Below are 16,341 nucleotides of genomic sequence, written 5' to 3' on the forward strand. Positions count from 1 at the left end.
TTTGCTGATTCCTACCCAAAATATCTTTAGTTAGTTACAAAACAACCACATAGCAATTAACAATGTATAGTTATTTACTGTGATCCAGTTTCATACTATGTACTAACTGCATACGGTGTGTAGTACATACTGATCTTTATAGGAAACTGTTTTTGCAGTTAGTAAAAGAAATCCACATACTTGACAGTTTTATAATAGGATATACTACAGTACTAACAAGTGCTAAATTGTTTCCTTTAAAAAATATATAGATAATAAAATTACATAAATACAAAACATGGGTGGCTGCATCACTTCCACCAAATGTTTTAAGTACTTTTATATTACGTTTATGCCCTGACATTAATTAGCCGGGCCATGTCACATGACTGTGAGAACCGAGTGTGCAGCCACGCACACAGCAGCAATCCTCATCAAATGTGAGAGATGGAGAATGGCAGAAAGGAAATGTAGCGTGGTGTGGTGCTAATTTTAACCTGTAGATAAAAATACAGCAAGATTCACTTTTTGTGCCAAGCGCAAGCATGCTTTTTAAAACACTGAGCACAACTCTACTCTTGCAGCCAGCATCTTTTTGGACATTAGGCTCAAAAACTGTGTTTTTTTGTGATACTGGAAATGTGGAAACCATTAAATTACATGTCATTAGTGAAATACAAGCCGTGAGGAGCTGTGATGGACAGGCAGCAGGCAAACCCCAGTTAACCCTCTGTTACAGCATCAGCTGTTACAGGAACCTTCTGTTACTGCTCTATGGGCACAGCCTCGTCAGTGCTGACTTTAAGAGCTGCCAGTGAAACCTCACAAAGAGACAGCAAAATATTTTTCCCCAAATTTGAATCATTATTTTTACTGTCTGAGGTTCTTTCTGGAGCTTCACCACAATTCATGGCTTAGATTCTGTTATTTTCTTTCTGTGAGCTGTGAGCAGTGCTTTTGATGCACGTTACAGAGAGCAGTGTGCATCAAAAGCAAAGCTCAAAATCTGTCATTTCTAGTGTGCATACAAACAGTTTCGTGACTTTTCCAGTGTGAATACACAGTACACTCAAAACCTGATAGAATTAGTATGCAGTATGGGTGTAGGACACAGCTATTGTTTTGGTTCAACTGCATTTACTTGGAGTGTTTCTCATTATAAACCCCAGCTTTTCAGTAATCTCATCAATAGAAATGTGACTTGTATTTTGATCTGATTTCACCTCTCTGCACCGTCAACACAAACACTCTCACACAGAGACACGGCTGATGCTCTGTCTGTCTCTGGGTGCCCACGGCTGTCTCTCTTCTTCTCTTGTCCTCTGTCTCAGCCTCCTGCTCAAGCATTCTGGTGTCCATTTAATGAAATGGTAATCTCGCCACGCTGTTGCACGGGTGTGTGTTTGTGTGTGTGTGTGTGCATGTGTGTTCTTTGATCTGTCTGTCATATGGTCGTGCAGCTGTGTGCTGACACGATTACAAAGGCCTGGCCAGATGTGCTGGCCAGCTGTCTATGACACAGACTCTGTTTTTGTTTGTGTGCATGTGTATGAGGGATAAGAGGCAGCATATCATTCTAATGACAAAGGCAGGTTCAGAAAGAACACCACTTCTCACTCAAGTTTTTTTTATGTGCTTGTTGCTCCCGTGTGAGTGCGTCTGAGTGTGTCTTAGAACGTAAGCAAGAACACGATTGGCTTATAAGATTGGCTTCATTCAGCACTTCCCACTTCACTGACACTTGAGCCCACAAGGGAAATGTTTGTGTGTGTTTGCGATAGAGACGGAGAACGTGGTTGCAGTCCTTATATGGTCATGGAGTTTGGTTGGAGCGAGTGCGTTTGCTACAGAATGAATCAGAGTGCTGTTACATCAGAGGTACGGGCAGGCGGGATGGATCACTTGCACTCCAATTGGAACACACACTTCCGTTTGAGTGTGTGTGTGTGTGTGTAATAGAGAGAGGAATGACGGAAACACACACACACTCAGATGCCCTACTTTTCAGCAACATGGAGATGCAAGGACTATTATGCAGCAGTGAGTGCGGATAGTGCAGAGACATGGAGTGAATGAATGGGAATATATGGACTGACAAGAGGAAGCCACTCCCATGTACGACCTCTCAGTTTATTACACTCTCAAATTATTTCATTAAAAATGTGACCGTATGCACATCACAGAGGGAACAGTTGAATATTGAATAATTGCAGTTTTGTGGTATTTCTCAAAGTTTTTTTCAGGTCAAAAATCATAATGTCTAGTCAATAAGAATGACTTTATTACCAATATATGCATGAGAGATGTATAGTTATAGTTAGTATAGTTATATTTAGTTATTATAGAAACATTTCTATCTTTAGATTTAAATAGAGGAAAAAAATTGATGAAAGAAAAGGTTGTTTCTTTCATCCAGCCATGGCCAGATTTACCCCATACGTTTATTCAGGAATAGGAATGTGAGAAAAAATATAAAGTAAGACAAGTTATAAAAGTATTGAAACCAGACTAAAACAAGTTTAATCCAATAATCAAACTGAAACGAACATTCTGGTCACGTTAGTCTAATTTTGTTTTGTTTTTTCATAGCCAATCATCTGGATGCCATTATTTTCAGCTGGCAGGAAAGCTGCACCAACAGTTTCCAGGATGGTTTCTTTGATCAATGTATCACACTGAGCAAAGAAATATATTGATTTAAGAGTTGCTGCTTCTGTATGTGGACTAATCTCATCCATACATGTCAACGTGTTTCTGTTTCATGGGTGTACCTGGACAGAAAGCTGCCTATGTCAGAAGATGAAGTCCTCCTTCTTAATCCCACCTTTTCAGCTCTGACTCGGTTGACTGTTTTACTAACCGACTGACACAGACATCAATGGGCACAACACCAGACCTATTTGAATTGCTGATCACATCTTAGATGTGGGTGGCAATTCAAAGGTCAGGAACCACTCTCCTGTAAGACAGGACATGTTAGGCCTTTATTTGACAGGAAGTGTCAAAATAAAGGCCTAACAGGGAGAGAGAGATGGGGGATGACGTGCAACAAAGGTCTCTGGCTGGATACAAACTGGAGACTTTGCAGCTAATGGTCGGCACCTTAACCCCCAGACCACCAGGGCAGCCCTGATAATGCTGAGCTGGCATTGTATGCTAAGCGTGGAAATCTTCTGACAGATAATAAAAAAAAAAAGCTAAGTGATGTGCTCTGAATCTGGAAGTCAACTCTATACAGTGGAAATTAAGCCGCAATCACTCTCACAACATGTGTTTTGTTTTTAACAACTGATGTTACATCGTCATGTTATCATCATTAATGGCCTCACTGACTGGAGTGTGGCTGCAAGTGCAACATTCCTTGAGTCTGAGCCCATAGAAAACAGAAACCAGCAGTTTTTTCCCCTTTTTGAAGCTCAGTAAATTACAAACTTTGCATTTAGTCATCTGTATGAAAGTGCTGGTAACTTTCATCAGGTGTCCAATGATTTAAAAACAATATCAAATTTAGCTACATGTGTGGAAATATTGGGCTGCCTTTATGTTTCCAAATACTTATCACCTCTGTCTCTACAGTCACGTCCTGCTCTCTTTGTCACCTGTATCAAAGAGCATCAAATTGTTGTCTTTTTATAGTGGTCGTCATGAGTATATGTGTAGAATTTGTATTAAATTTGTTCCTCTCTTTCTCTAGGAACATTTCAGGGTCAGTGGGTTGGTGGGATGCGGCATGGCTACGGAGTTCGTCAGAGTGTCCCATACGGCATGGCGGCCGTCATCCGCTCCCCACTCCGTACCTCCATAAACTCCCTCCGCTCCGGCTCAGAGCACAGCAACGGTACAGCTCTGCTGGACCGGACCGGGGCGGTGGTTCCTGTTCCTCCTCCTGTTCCCGGCACTCTGACCACCAGTGTCTCCATGTGCAGCACAGGCAGCAGCGGCAGCAGCCCCGCGGTGTCTCGTGGAGGATTCGTGTTGATGGCACACAGCGAGGCTGAGCTGCTGAAGGGGAAGAGGAAAGGCGGGCTGTTCAGGAGGTCCATCCTGTCTGGCCTCAAGCTGAGGAAGTCTGAGTCCAGGAGCTCTCTGGCCTCACAGAGATCTAAACAGAGCTCATTCAGGAGCGAGGCTGGGATGAGCACCGTCTCCTCTGCTGCATCTGATATCAACTCCACTATCAGGTAATAACCACAGAAGATGATGAAAGGGGTGGGGTTGGGGATACCATACTGCCACCTGCTCCAGGCCAGGTGATCAAAATAAGATTCAAACAAACAAACAAACAAACAAACAAAAAAAGCTTCAGACAGAAAAAAAATTGTCTTTGAATTTAAACTGAGTTTCTGCAGAGTCGTCCAATATGACATTGTTGTCGGACAGTTGGTTTCTCCTTGTACGCACAATATGTATCAAACAGGCTTTTCAACACATTATTTTGTCAAAAGCACACTCTTCTTCTGCAATGTCAAAAATGTGTACTCAGCATCTCATACAGAATTTCCATCCCATTTAAGGCAACCCACCTCACCCTTACCCAAGTCTGAGAGTCATCAAGTTTCTTGGACCCAGCAACTTGTTTTATACAGAAGTATGTCAAAGCATAGACAAATTTTGCCGTTTCAAGCCTGTTTCACGGGACTTTAAAGCCCTACAGGCTGTACTGACTGACTTTGCACTCTTTCTACTGTCCCTCTGAAAATGAGTGAAGGAAGCCTAAAAAACAAAGTAGTTACATAACAGGAGACTTTGGAGAGAAGTGTGTCATGGCAACAGTGTCGTGAGATAATGAAACGAAAGAAAGTAGGGAGAAAGGTGGAGTGAGAGGACAAGGAGGGATAATGTACAATGAAAGGGAACTGTCCTTCAGCTGGAGGACATAGATTCAAGGCGACAACAAGCACCAAGCACCTGACCTACTTAAGTGTCTTTAAAATGGATTGTGGTCCAAAGTGGCTTAGAGGTCCGAAAGTCAGTTTACTGGTCAGCTGGCCTGGTGCCTGGAAAAAAGTGACTGGTTTCACTTTGTGTCACCCAGTGAGAAGCCTGTTACCTTGGTCTCTCTGCTCTGTCAGGGAGTTGGTGTCCTGGTGGGGCCTCTGACTTACAAATGACAAGTAAAAGCCTGTTTCTTTCATCATGTAAACCACAGCTTATTTGAACTGAATGTGGTCAATCAATTGCATACCACTGGAAACGCTTGGTGTCAAATTCCAAGTATGTGGGATTGAGGTGGCTTATTTTTAAAGGCACCAATTACTAGACGCCAAGTGTCAGCAACTCTCAACCTGTTTGTTGGCAATGTGGCTGACAGCAGCTTATTAGGTCTGATTAGTTACTGGCAAGGCTGATAAGGAGAGAAACTTCCAGGTTTTTTTTTCCATTCTGCTGCTGTAAACATGTACAGAGAAGCTTCTGTAAGAGCTCCTGCATGAATGCAAGATAAAGTACAACATTTACAGTTCATTTTATGTAATGTATCGGAATTAATCAGTTATTAAGTGATTTATCATTTTCTGGTGTATATTATAAGCATGTTATAGCAATACATCTTACGCTGGGCCAGTGATGTGTTGATGGGCCCTGAGGAGACAAGATGAAACCAAGTCAATGTTAAATGATGATGTTAAATGATCATGAAGGAGAGTTACATTAAGAACTGGTCTTTTCTCAGTGTATAAGAACAAAGAAATGAGGGAAAGTTGGAATTCATGGATTCGATCGTGACTCTCTAGAATTATTATAGGAATAGTTCAACATTTTGGGAAAAGCCTTTATTTGCTTCTTGTCTAAGTGATGATTGATGTCAGTCTCACGTTAGGATGTCTGTCTATGTGAACCTGTGAGTTTGCCGAGTGTGGTACTACTGCGTCTGTTTAAATCACAATGTGGGAGCGTTCTCATACCTTACCCGTCAGTCAAACCTGTTTCAGTTCCTCTCAAAGCTTGTTAGACTCAAAAAATATTTAGGACTGTCGACTGAACGCACCAACCAAATCAATGTGACCTCTTACCTTTCCAGTCTCGGAGATGCAGACGCAGAGTTGGCTGTCGCAGACGACGATGTGGATGCCACGGCGACAGAGACCTACTGCGGAGAGTGGAAGAACGACAAACGGACGGGGTTCGGTGTGAGTCGGCGGTCAGACGGGCTGCAGTACGAGGGCGAATGGCTCAGTAACAAGCGCCACGGCTATGGCTGCACCACTTTTCCTGATGGCACAAAAGAGGAAGGGAAGTACAAACAGAACATCCTGGTCAGTGGGAAGAGGAAGAACCTGATCCCCCTGCGGGCCAGTAAGATCAGAGAGAAGGTGGACCGGGCCGTGGAGGGAGCACAGAAGGCCGCCGACATAGCCCGACAGAAGGCTGAGATCGCGCTGTCAAGGTAGTGGCTTTATGTTGGTTTGTGGATGAGTCCGTATGATGTCTGTCTTCTGTTCTTTCTCACCAAACCTTTAGTTGAAGCAAAACTCCACCCAGTTAAGAGGTGGCGTGTGTGTGTGTGTTGTGTGCTGACCAGGTTATGCTGTGCTGTAATGTTATGTCATATATCCGTGCACCTTTCGGGATTCAGAAATGTTTGAATCACTGTCTGTGAACTCTGATCAAACAAACCCACCCAGTCCTGATTACTGGAGGTTTCGATGGTTGTGCTCTTAACAAATAATTACTAAGTTAGTCACAAATATTTTGTAGAAATACTTAAAACCAAGAGTTTAGAGGCTTGCTTCAAAGAACAAAAGACTGATGACTCAAAGGAAGCATAATGAAAAGTGTTTGTTGTCTGCCTGGAGAAGAACACATCATCTCTGTTGCCTTAGCCACAAAGCTAGTTTTTCACAGTTGAAGGATATAATTCTCCTTATTAGTCTGATAATTGGACTGAATTGCCGTTTCATTTAACTTCATTCACACAGATTGACACTGAGTCCATGTTAGTCTGTTTTTGTTTGGGGTTGGGTCTTAATTTGTTTTGCCACTGAAGCTGTGATTGTGGTTGGCCGGTGCTGTTAAGGTAATGTTGTCATGACAATGGCTGAGTTAGGCTGATTTTCTCTTTACTTCTTTCTCCACGTGTGTCACGTTCCATTTCACTATCCTTGTCTTTCTCTCTTATCCGTCTGTCTTTGTATTGTATCAGTGTCCACACCCCGGTGATGGCCTCCGTTTGTCTGAATCATTGGGGGAGAAGGCTCTGCCTGTAAACACCTGTGGATGGCCCCATTCCACATTATAATTGAGATCAATGACAGATTAAGAACAGGATTAAGGTTAAGGTGAAAGTAGGGTTAAGGAGGTTACGGTACAAGTGAAACAGCAAGCGAAGCGAGACCGTCTGGAGCTGTTAAGACTTTGATGAAGCTGCTCTGCTGAATGGAAATGAGAGCCTGCTCTCATTATAACTCTGCTCATTCAACTAAAACAATGAGCACAGCCGGGGTCATGATGTTAATGGGCGTGCCCTGACCTTCTTTGCAGCAGCAAGAAACTTTTGGACAGGAATGTAAAGCAACAATTTTTGTTTTTCAGCTCAGAACTCATAGCAGAAATTAATTAGCTGTCCTGGGACCTGTAGTCATGGATACACATTGATACTCTTGCCATATGGGGACCCATCAGAAGTAGGCCTATGACCCATTTTGGTCCCAGCCCTTGTTGTTTCAAGGAACAAGGTTATAGGGCCACAGATACTGTGGCTGTGGCTGCTGTTTTTAAAACTTAATTTGTAGATTGGTGCTGTGCAGCAAGGTTCAGGTTAGAAAATGTAAAAACTATCAGGGTGAATAGTTTGGATCATGTTACAAAGATCAGCCTGAGCAAAGCAATGTGTCTGAATCCTATTCCACCGATTAGGGAAATACTTATACGCTTTCTTGCTTAAAGTTAGATGAGAAGACTGATGTCACTCTCAGTCATGAGACATATATTTCTTTCAAACCTGATCTGACCTTCATCCTATAACCTCAGTGTTATCCAGAAAGACACAGTCTAGCTTCACAGAACCAGCTCGCTGCTTTGCCTCGACTGGGTTATGTTGTACAACCTGTGCAATGCTGATAAAGAGAAATGTGAGCAACAGTTGGGACAAATGGCTGCAGAGAGAAAGCAGCTTCAGACAGCGGGTTAGTGTCACTGAGTTAGTGAATGAAGTGGTTGTTTGAAAAGAGGTTAGGTTTACTATCTGATTAACAGTTGACCTTGGAACAGATCAATGATGTTGCACACTGACATTATGGTCAATAACTGTAATGTACAGTATGTGTGAGTATGGAGGATGTTTTGGATCCTGTTTGCATGTTTTCAGGAGTAGATCACCTGTTTTCTACAAGCGCCAAGGCTCAAATGTTTGAGTTTGTTAAGATGGAGAGAGAGAAAACACCAAGAGAGAAAGCAAAAACAAACGGACAAAGAAATGGTGTGATGAGGAGAGTGTAAAGTGGGAGTAAGAGATAAAAAGGGGAATAAGAAACTGAGACAGAAAAAAGTAAGATTAAGAGAGAGAGCAAGACACAAAGAGAGACAGAGAGAGAGAGAGAGAGAGAGAGAGAGAGATTTCCGCATTATGCCAACAATGCTGGCAGGCAGCCGGAGAGAGCAGAGAGGCTGAACTAGACACACACACACACACACACACACACACACACACAGAAACATGCTCCTCCTTATATGCTTATAAGCTTACTTGTGTACAATGTGAATGCAGCTGCTGAACATGCCTGTGTTTGAAGAGTGTGCATGCAAGAGGATACATGAGCTGAATCAGTGAAGATCCAATCCTATTAGTCCTGATGACAGTTTTCTGCTGAGGGCAGTATGACCAGAGTGCTACAGCTGCTTACCTAGCTCACCTCACTCTGTTGATAAGTCAAAAGGAACGAAAGAGATAAAGACAGAAAGAAGACAGACAGGGAAGGTAAAGAACATATCAGTCACTCAGTTGTTATATAATATGGTGATGAGGTCTCTCTCGTCTTTCATGATGCTACATTTTAAAGTTAAAGTTATCACTATTAGTGATTTGTATCCACAATAACAGTCTCATAGACCTACAATGAACGGACGGTAAAATGCCTTCAACATAAACAGAAACATCCTGATGGGTGGACCAAAGCTTTGTCACCTTTAGCCTAATTGTAATAGAAACAGTGTGCACTTATACAGCATTAATGATAATTGTGGTTTTACAGAGAATTATGTGCTGGACTGTTTTTGGGTTGCTAGCATAAACTGCATAGGAAAAGGTTGCCAGCAGTAACTTCCTGAAGTCTAGTCATCATTGCTAGGTTGCCGGGCAACTAGTGAAGATTTCAGCGTTGAATAAAATTACGTATTTTTGTACAGATTGAAAAAACTGCATATGTTTTTTTTTAATTGGTTAGCTTTAGAAGGTAGACAGATAATAGACTAGCTCTTTCCCCCAGCTAAGCTTAGTTAATCGGCTACTATAGCGTTATATTTACAGGAAAGACATGCGGGTGGTCAGTCTTATGCAAATCAGTCGTATGCAAATCTCAACCAGAAAGAAAATAAGAATATTTGTCAAAATATTTAGCAAAATTTGTCAGCTATTGCTTTAATGTGTATCTACAGCACATCAGAATGTTAAATCAAATTTTGTGTAATGATTTCACAGTTAAACATTTTCTAAAAGATTTAACTGTGTATATACACTCACTATGTTTCAGTTCAATTCAACTTTATTCTGTTAGAATTCAGTTGGTAAACTAGTGCACCAAGACAACAGGCGTACAGTATATGAACACACTGAGTGCTGCATAAAGAAATTGTATCAGTTGCATGTGCGAGTACCTCAGTGAACTTTGAAACACTGACTAATTGATTATGCTTCTGCGTGTCAGATGAATTGTACTGGTAGACAAACGTTAACACAGGCTCACCCAGTTCCAGTGTGTTTCGCTGAGATACCAAATGGTTCTTAATGAAGTTCTTGTTTCTGGTATTAGCACGTCTCTGTCCACAGAAAGGGACAAATTGAAAATGTAACAGTGTCTTTTACACATCAGGGCAAAATGTTCTGTCCAGAGGCAGCTGTACTCAGCACAGACCAGCTGGGACAAACTATCAGAAAATGTATTAATATTGTAATGATCCTGAAAGTTTTCCACAGAACCCCACAAAAGTCAAGCACCCTGCTATAAAGAGTTTCAAAATTCTCTGTCCCAGTTCTCAAACACAAATATAAACACTTATTTGACAATAAATAAATAAAATAAAATTGTGGTTTTGTAACTATGAGACCTTGCACCTATGTAAAACACTACTTTGATGCTATTTACCATAACATGCACATCTGTGTTTAGGCCATAGTGAGTGAACTAAGGATAAAATTATGTTTTACAGTGGTTTTGCAGCTTTGGTTTTGAGTAAACTCGTGATTATATGCTGTCAACATACCATGGAATAACATGCTGATATGTCTTTGATTTACTCCCTTTAATGTAGAGCAGTCATTTTCAGAACACAGTCCTCATTAAAACAGAGTACATTGTGTTGTACTGTCGATGACTAAGAGACAAGAGTTATGGATATTTTATCACTTTATTTGAATGCAAACATGCCATGAACCTTAAACTGAACTTACTAGAGCAGCTCCACTTTCTTCTTTCAACTTCGTATTATAGTGAAAGCTTGAGGAGAAAAAGTTTTTTTTATGTTCACTGACCTTGTTAGAACTTCAGGAATAATAAATGTGAGTTTAATCTCAGCTGGGGGGCGGGGGCTGCTGAAACACACAGTAAATGAACCATTTCCAAAAACAATTGCTTTTTTATTGTGTGTATCCACCAGTAGGTCCTCTTTCATTCATGGATGAGGGATACAGTAATTTTTGGCCAAAGACTAGCAGTTCAGAAGGTTAGCCTGCACGACAGAGGGGCACAATTAGCTAGAGATAAGGATTTTAAGGTTACTCATTAGTTTATCTCTTAAGGTGGAAATTCTCCTTGTGATAAAGTATTTGTCTCACCATTTATTTGTCAGACACTGTGATTCATCACAAAGTTCGGTCATGGGTGTGTTTAACCTAAGCTGTTCACTGTGCACATACACATGTACACAAGCAGATACAGTAAAGGAAACTAATTAAAATCCATTTACTGCTCAATAAAAGCTAAGCCTGTTAACTTCATTCTGTACTATAAGTGAACTTTCCAGCTTTTTCCACTTTCCTGACCGTGATCAAACCCCAACACAGAAATATTAGTTAGCTAGCTGACAAGGTAAATCATGTCAGCTGTTGGAGGACAGATTTTTGCTGTTTTGGTGGAGGCTACCTGTTTCCCACTTCTTCCTGTCTTTATGCTAAGCTAGGCACGTCTGGGACCTTTTTCTTGGGTACACAGAGATGGCACTGATATTGATCCTTTTACAATAAGATCGCAAACAAGCGCATGACTGTACTTAAAATTATGCAGTATTCATCATTTGATTTTCAAATTGATTGTGATGTTTTTTACAGTAAGCAAATGGTCAACTGTAGCATGAATCTCACAGTGATTGTATTTCTTAAATTTACAACCATTCCCATAAACGTCCCATTTGCTGTGGTAGAATTATCTGATTGTGTGCCAGCTATTTATTGATGTTGAGACTCTTCAGACTATTCCTCATTAGTTTCACCAGGTTTCTGTTATCTGTTCTGTTTGTCTTGGCCCATAAGGATGTTTCCTTCTCTGTCAGTCTGTTGGTTTACAAATCTGTCTCTTATATCTCTCTTGACTGTCCTTGATCTAGTGGTTACGTCTCTCTCTGTCTCGTTTTGTTACAGTCTCTGTTTTTTCTCTGTCTTGTTCTGGATGCAGCATTGCATCAAATTGTAATTTTCTATTTGTTGCTTCAGCTGTGTTAAATTTATACATTTCCCCAAAACTCAGCCTGACATTATCTTTACAACCTCTAGGGTCTCCACCAGAATTTAAAATCTAGGTCTGTGGGTGTGAACAATGTTTCATTGAAAAACATGAGTTGCTATTGAGCCCACAGGTGGATCTGACAGGGGTTAAGATGTCAAAACAGAAATACAAATACTCTGGCAGGTCTAAAGACTGTAAAACTTAAGCTAATCTATGCTGAGGAGATATGCTTGGATATTTGGAGGGCAGGAGCTCATGCACAAGGGGGGCCTTGAATTATTTTTGGGGAGGGACAGAGTGTCCTTGTTTAAAGTAGGGTGCCACTTTATGCATGCTTAAAGCAGATAAACCCAGATCTCAATACAAAAAGTACTTGAATGAACTTATTTCATGAGTTCAGTCAGAGTAGCAGAGAGAAAAACAAGAATCCATGCTATCAGCTTTGTGGGGCTATTGGCACAGTGGTGCTTTGAGTTAAATGCATCAAATGTGAACTAAATGTCGTGATAATCCTTACAACAGCTGTTCAGATATTTTCTGACTGTCCTGTAAAAAAACAATCCCACAGGTCAACTGTGCAAGCAGCTTATTACGACTCATAGTTATGTTTTATTGTTAGACAACCTCTAGTGGCCATAGTAATTATGACAGAGCAAAAGAGGAAGTCAGGTGATATATAGTAGTATATAGAGCAACAAAGTTCACTTAAGGAGGAGATTGAGGTGGATAGGTGGGACGACAAAACACAGGACTTTCACACAGGAAACTTCTGTTTCTTTCTCGGTGTGAAATTGATCAATATTATTTCTTTTGTCCATGATCCACAACCTCAAATGTGTGTTTATCATTAGGGTCAGTTCATTAAAGAAACAAAACAATTTGAGGCAGCCTAAAAACACAAATATCACAATGTTTTAAGGAGTTGAGACAGAAAGGGATTGATGACGGTGGCCACTCTTTAGCTCGCCAACAATATCCAACACCACAAAGTCACATTATGTCAAGAACTGTCAAACTACAACTCTATTCATCCCTCTATATACAGGGAAAACCATTTCTTGTCCTGTGGCAGTCTAATGGCCTCTGGAATACAACCAAACTCCCTTTTATTTGTTTTAAATAGAACTGGAAAAAAAGAAAACATTCCTCTAAGCTGATGGCTAGCTTAGCGTAGCCATAGAGGGCATGTGCAGGGTCAATCATTAAGCTTTGCAAGGGATCTTTGTGTTTTGCCAGTAATCTTAGAGCTGAGGTTAACAACAACTTGCAATCAATTCTTGTCTTTCTGACAAAGGTAAATAAAGGAGTAAATAAATTAAAACATTAAAATACATTCAATAACGCAGAATAATACATCAGTAGTCTCTGATCTTCTCCAGAAGACTTTTACTTCACTCTTTACTGTACGCAGATGATCTGTCCCTCACCACACTTTTCTATTGTTCATTAATGATTACCATTATCTCCCTAGAAACAGCTGACATTTACATTTAGAAATAGTCAAACCTCACAATTTATACCAGATTTAAAAACCATAGCATGTTTTTCAGTCTCCGAGAACAGCTCTTTGAAACAGAAGCAGCTTGAGGTGCTCGCCACACTGCTGAATCTTGTCAGCAGGAGCAGGAGGTAACATGCAGATTTTACTAATTCGATGAGTAACAAAGTGGTGATGGTCTGAATATTTGCCAAGACACAGGTAGGTGATGCAGGTTGCTGTTTTCTTTTTTTTTTTTTTGGATGATAGCAGAAATCCAACTTCACACTACAACCTAACCCAACTGTACATATATTTAAAGCCTGGCCTGTAAACCAGCTCTTACCAGCTCTGACACTCCTCTGCACGCACATGCACACACAGAAATGTCTAACCCAGATTTAGACAGCAGCATAGCCCAGGAAAGGACAGCCTCTCTCTTCCTCTCTCTCTCTCTCTCTCTCTCTCTCTCTCTCTGTGTCCCAGAGCAGAACAGCAGGGTATTTCCTTGTGGAACACCAGGAGAAGCCCTGAGAGGTGAAACACAGTCACGGGATAATTGCTGCAGATATTTTTTTTCTTGGAACTAAATGAAAGCCCCATGGCAAACTGGTTCAAGGATGATGTGGCTCTTTCTCTTACTTCCTGAAGTGTGTGTGTGTGTTTCTAAAAAGGTTCCAGAATATTCATCCAGCTTCTAAACAGTGATGTGTGAGTGTGGTCCATGCCAGGAGGCAGAGGTCAAAGGTCAAATCCAGAGCAGAATCCCTCAGCTGGTAGAAGTTCTGTGTCAGCTGTCCAGTGTTACAGTAAATCATGGATTTGTGCGTGTGTGTGTGTGTGTGTGTATGCGTGTATGTGTATATGATACTAGGCTGCTTTGCCCTGATCACATGTGCTGATGTAACTGATGTGGCATCAGGCTACCTGTGATTAGTTAGTACCAGATAAACACACCAGTGACTCACTGGACGGAGCCATTCACTGCAATCCTGTGACCTCGTTTCATCAGCAAGCCTAAAGCCCAACACACACACTCACACACACTCACACACACACACAGAAACTATTAGCCGTGATGCAAACCGGAAAGCTCTGTTAGATATTCAGGTATGAATCATCCTCATCATCATCAGCTGGTTCAGCGTGACATGATGGAGGAGCTTACTGCCTGAGTCCTGGATTAGACTTTCTCTCCCTGTCTCTCTCCTCACCTCACCTCATTGTGCTTGTGTGTCTTCCTCTTTGTATCTCTTTCATCTTGTGTTTTTTTTCTTCCTCTCGTGTTTTTAGCCTTATCAAAACACACGATAAAATAATTAGAAATGGATTAAACAGGATATTTATCTGCAAACGTTAGCATATCTGGCACCTTGCTGCCAAACTGGGTTCAATACAGTTTTGATTTATAATACTGTACTATAATACTAGACTAACTAGCTTTACCCTTTTAGCACAATATCATGTATACATAACTATCGTGCATATTTTTTACAGGATTTTCCATTTAAAGCAAATCCCCTAGAAACATTAAAGTCATCTATAGAAAGATTTATCCAACTCAAGAAGTTAGCAAGAGGGCTCCAGGTCTGAACCCTGGTCTGGGCTCTTCTCAGCGGAGTATGCATGTTCTCCCTGTGCCTGCCTGGGTTTTCTCCGGCTTCCTCCCACAATCCCAAAAACATGCACATTATGTTAACTGGCTACTCTACATTGCCCCTAGGTGTGAGTGTGTGCGTGTGTGGTTTTCTGTCTTTGTATGTCGGCCCTGCGATTGACTGGTGACCACTCCAGGGTGTACCCCGCCTCTCGCCCATAGTCAGCTGGGATAGCTTCCATCTCCCCCCGCGACCCTGATGGATCAAGCGGTATAGAAAATGGAAGGATGGAAGAAGTTAGCGTGAGTTAATTAAATAAACATGTTGTCATTTCAAAGGCCAAAATCAGTTTTTCCGCTGCTTTATTTTATGACCAGCTACCTGCAAAGCTAACAACATTCCCATCATCCTCAGCTGTACTTAAGGTTTAACTCAAATGGTGAACATGCTTAATATAATACATGCTAAACAAAAGCATGCTTGCATTGTCAATGTGGGGATGTAAGCATGCTGACATTAGCACTGAGCTCAAAACACCATACTGTGCCTACACAGCCTCACAACCACCAGCACCAGCTGTAGCGCTCTTAGACTCGATTACACTATAATCAAAATTGCGGTAAATTTTTCTGACACACTGATTAATTATTTCACCACTATTTGCTTGGAATTGATGAAGTAGACAACAGAGTTTTATAAAATGCTAAACACATTGTGTTGTGACATGATACACGTTAAAAGTAGATATATGGTAATACTGAATCATAACCCAGGCGTATCTGAAACTATAGCAGTGACAACATGCAGCCGTGTCTCATACCAGTGGCATTCAGAGCTAGTGCCATACATAAATTCCCCACAAATCCTGTGCCTTCCTGTCATAAAGACGACATTGCTGCTTGTCCTCCCCCCTCTCCTTTTGCTTTAATGTAGAGATTGTCAGTCTTTCAGGCACCACTGTAATTACACTGTCTCACAATTAATCTGGTAATGATTCATTGATGCTGAATACGTAACACCTTTTAACTCCATCTTCTTTCTTCCTTTTCAGTCTCTCCCCGTGGCTTTCTCCATTACACGCTCACCCTCTGTACCTCTCCTTTGTCACACGCTCTCCTCCCTCCTCATCACCTCACTCCGTCTCTCCTTCCTTTTCTCTCGTCTTGCCCTCCATCTGTAAACTCTTTCTCTTTTTTCTTTTGGACAGGATGTTGTGTTGTATAATCAAGGCCCCTTTGAACAGGCAGCTTTTTTCTCTCCAAGCAGTCGATTCATCCAGAAACAGGTTGTTCCCGAGGAAGACGGGAGTGGGACAGGAAATTGTGGATGGATGGATAAAGCAGAGAAAGAGAGAGTGGAGAGAGAGAGAGAGAGAGAGAGAGAGAGATTAAAGGAGTTTTTCGTGTTGTGTTCT

The 16,341-nt window shown here is 41.3% G+C and overlaps 1 protein-coding gene across 2 annotated transcripts in view; it reads left to right on the forward strand.

Moving 5' to 3' along the window:
• jph3b (junctophilin 3b) overlaps positions 1–16,341 on the forward strand; it is a 38,580-nt gene that overhangs the window by 8,862 nt on the left and 13,377 nt on the right. The window contains exons 2-4 of one of the 2 annotated variants that reach the window (XM_041037692.1): positions 3,674–3,827; positions 3,906–4,160; positions 5,999–6,368. In XM_041037692.1, the coding sequence (XP_040893626.1) occupies positions 3,674–3,827; positions 3,906–4,160; positions 5,999–6,368 (779 nt within the window). Of the gene's footprint in view, positions 1–3,673; positions 4,161–5,998; positions 6,369–16,341 lie in introns of those variants that run through there. The other variant, XM_041037691.1, reaches the window with a different exon arrangement.

This window comes from Toxotes jaculatrix, chromosome 5 (assembly GCF_017976425.1).
Source record: "Toxotes jaculatrix isolate fToxJac2 chromosome 5, fToxJac2.pri, whole genome shotgun sequence".
Taxonomy (NCBI): Eukaryota; Metazoa; Chordata; class Actinopteri; family Toxotidae; genus Toxotes; species Toxotes jaculatrix.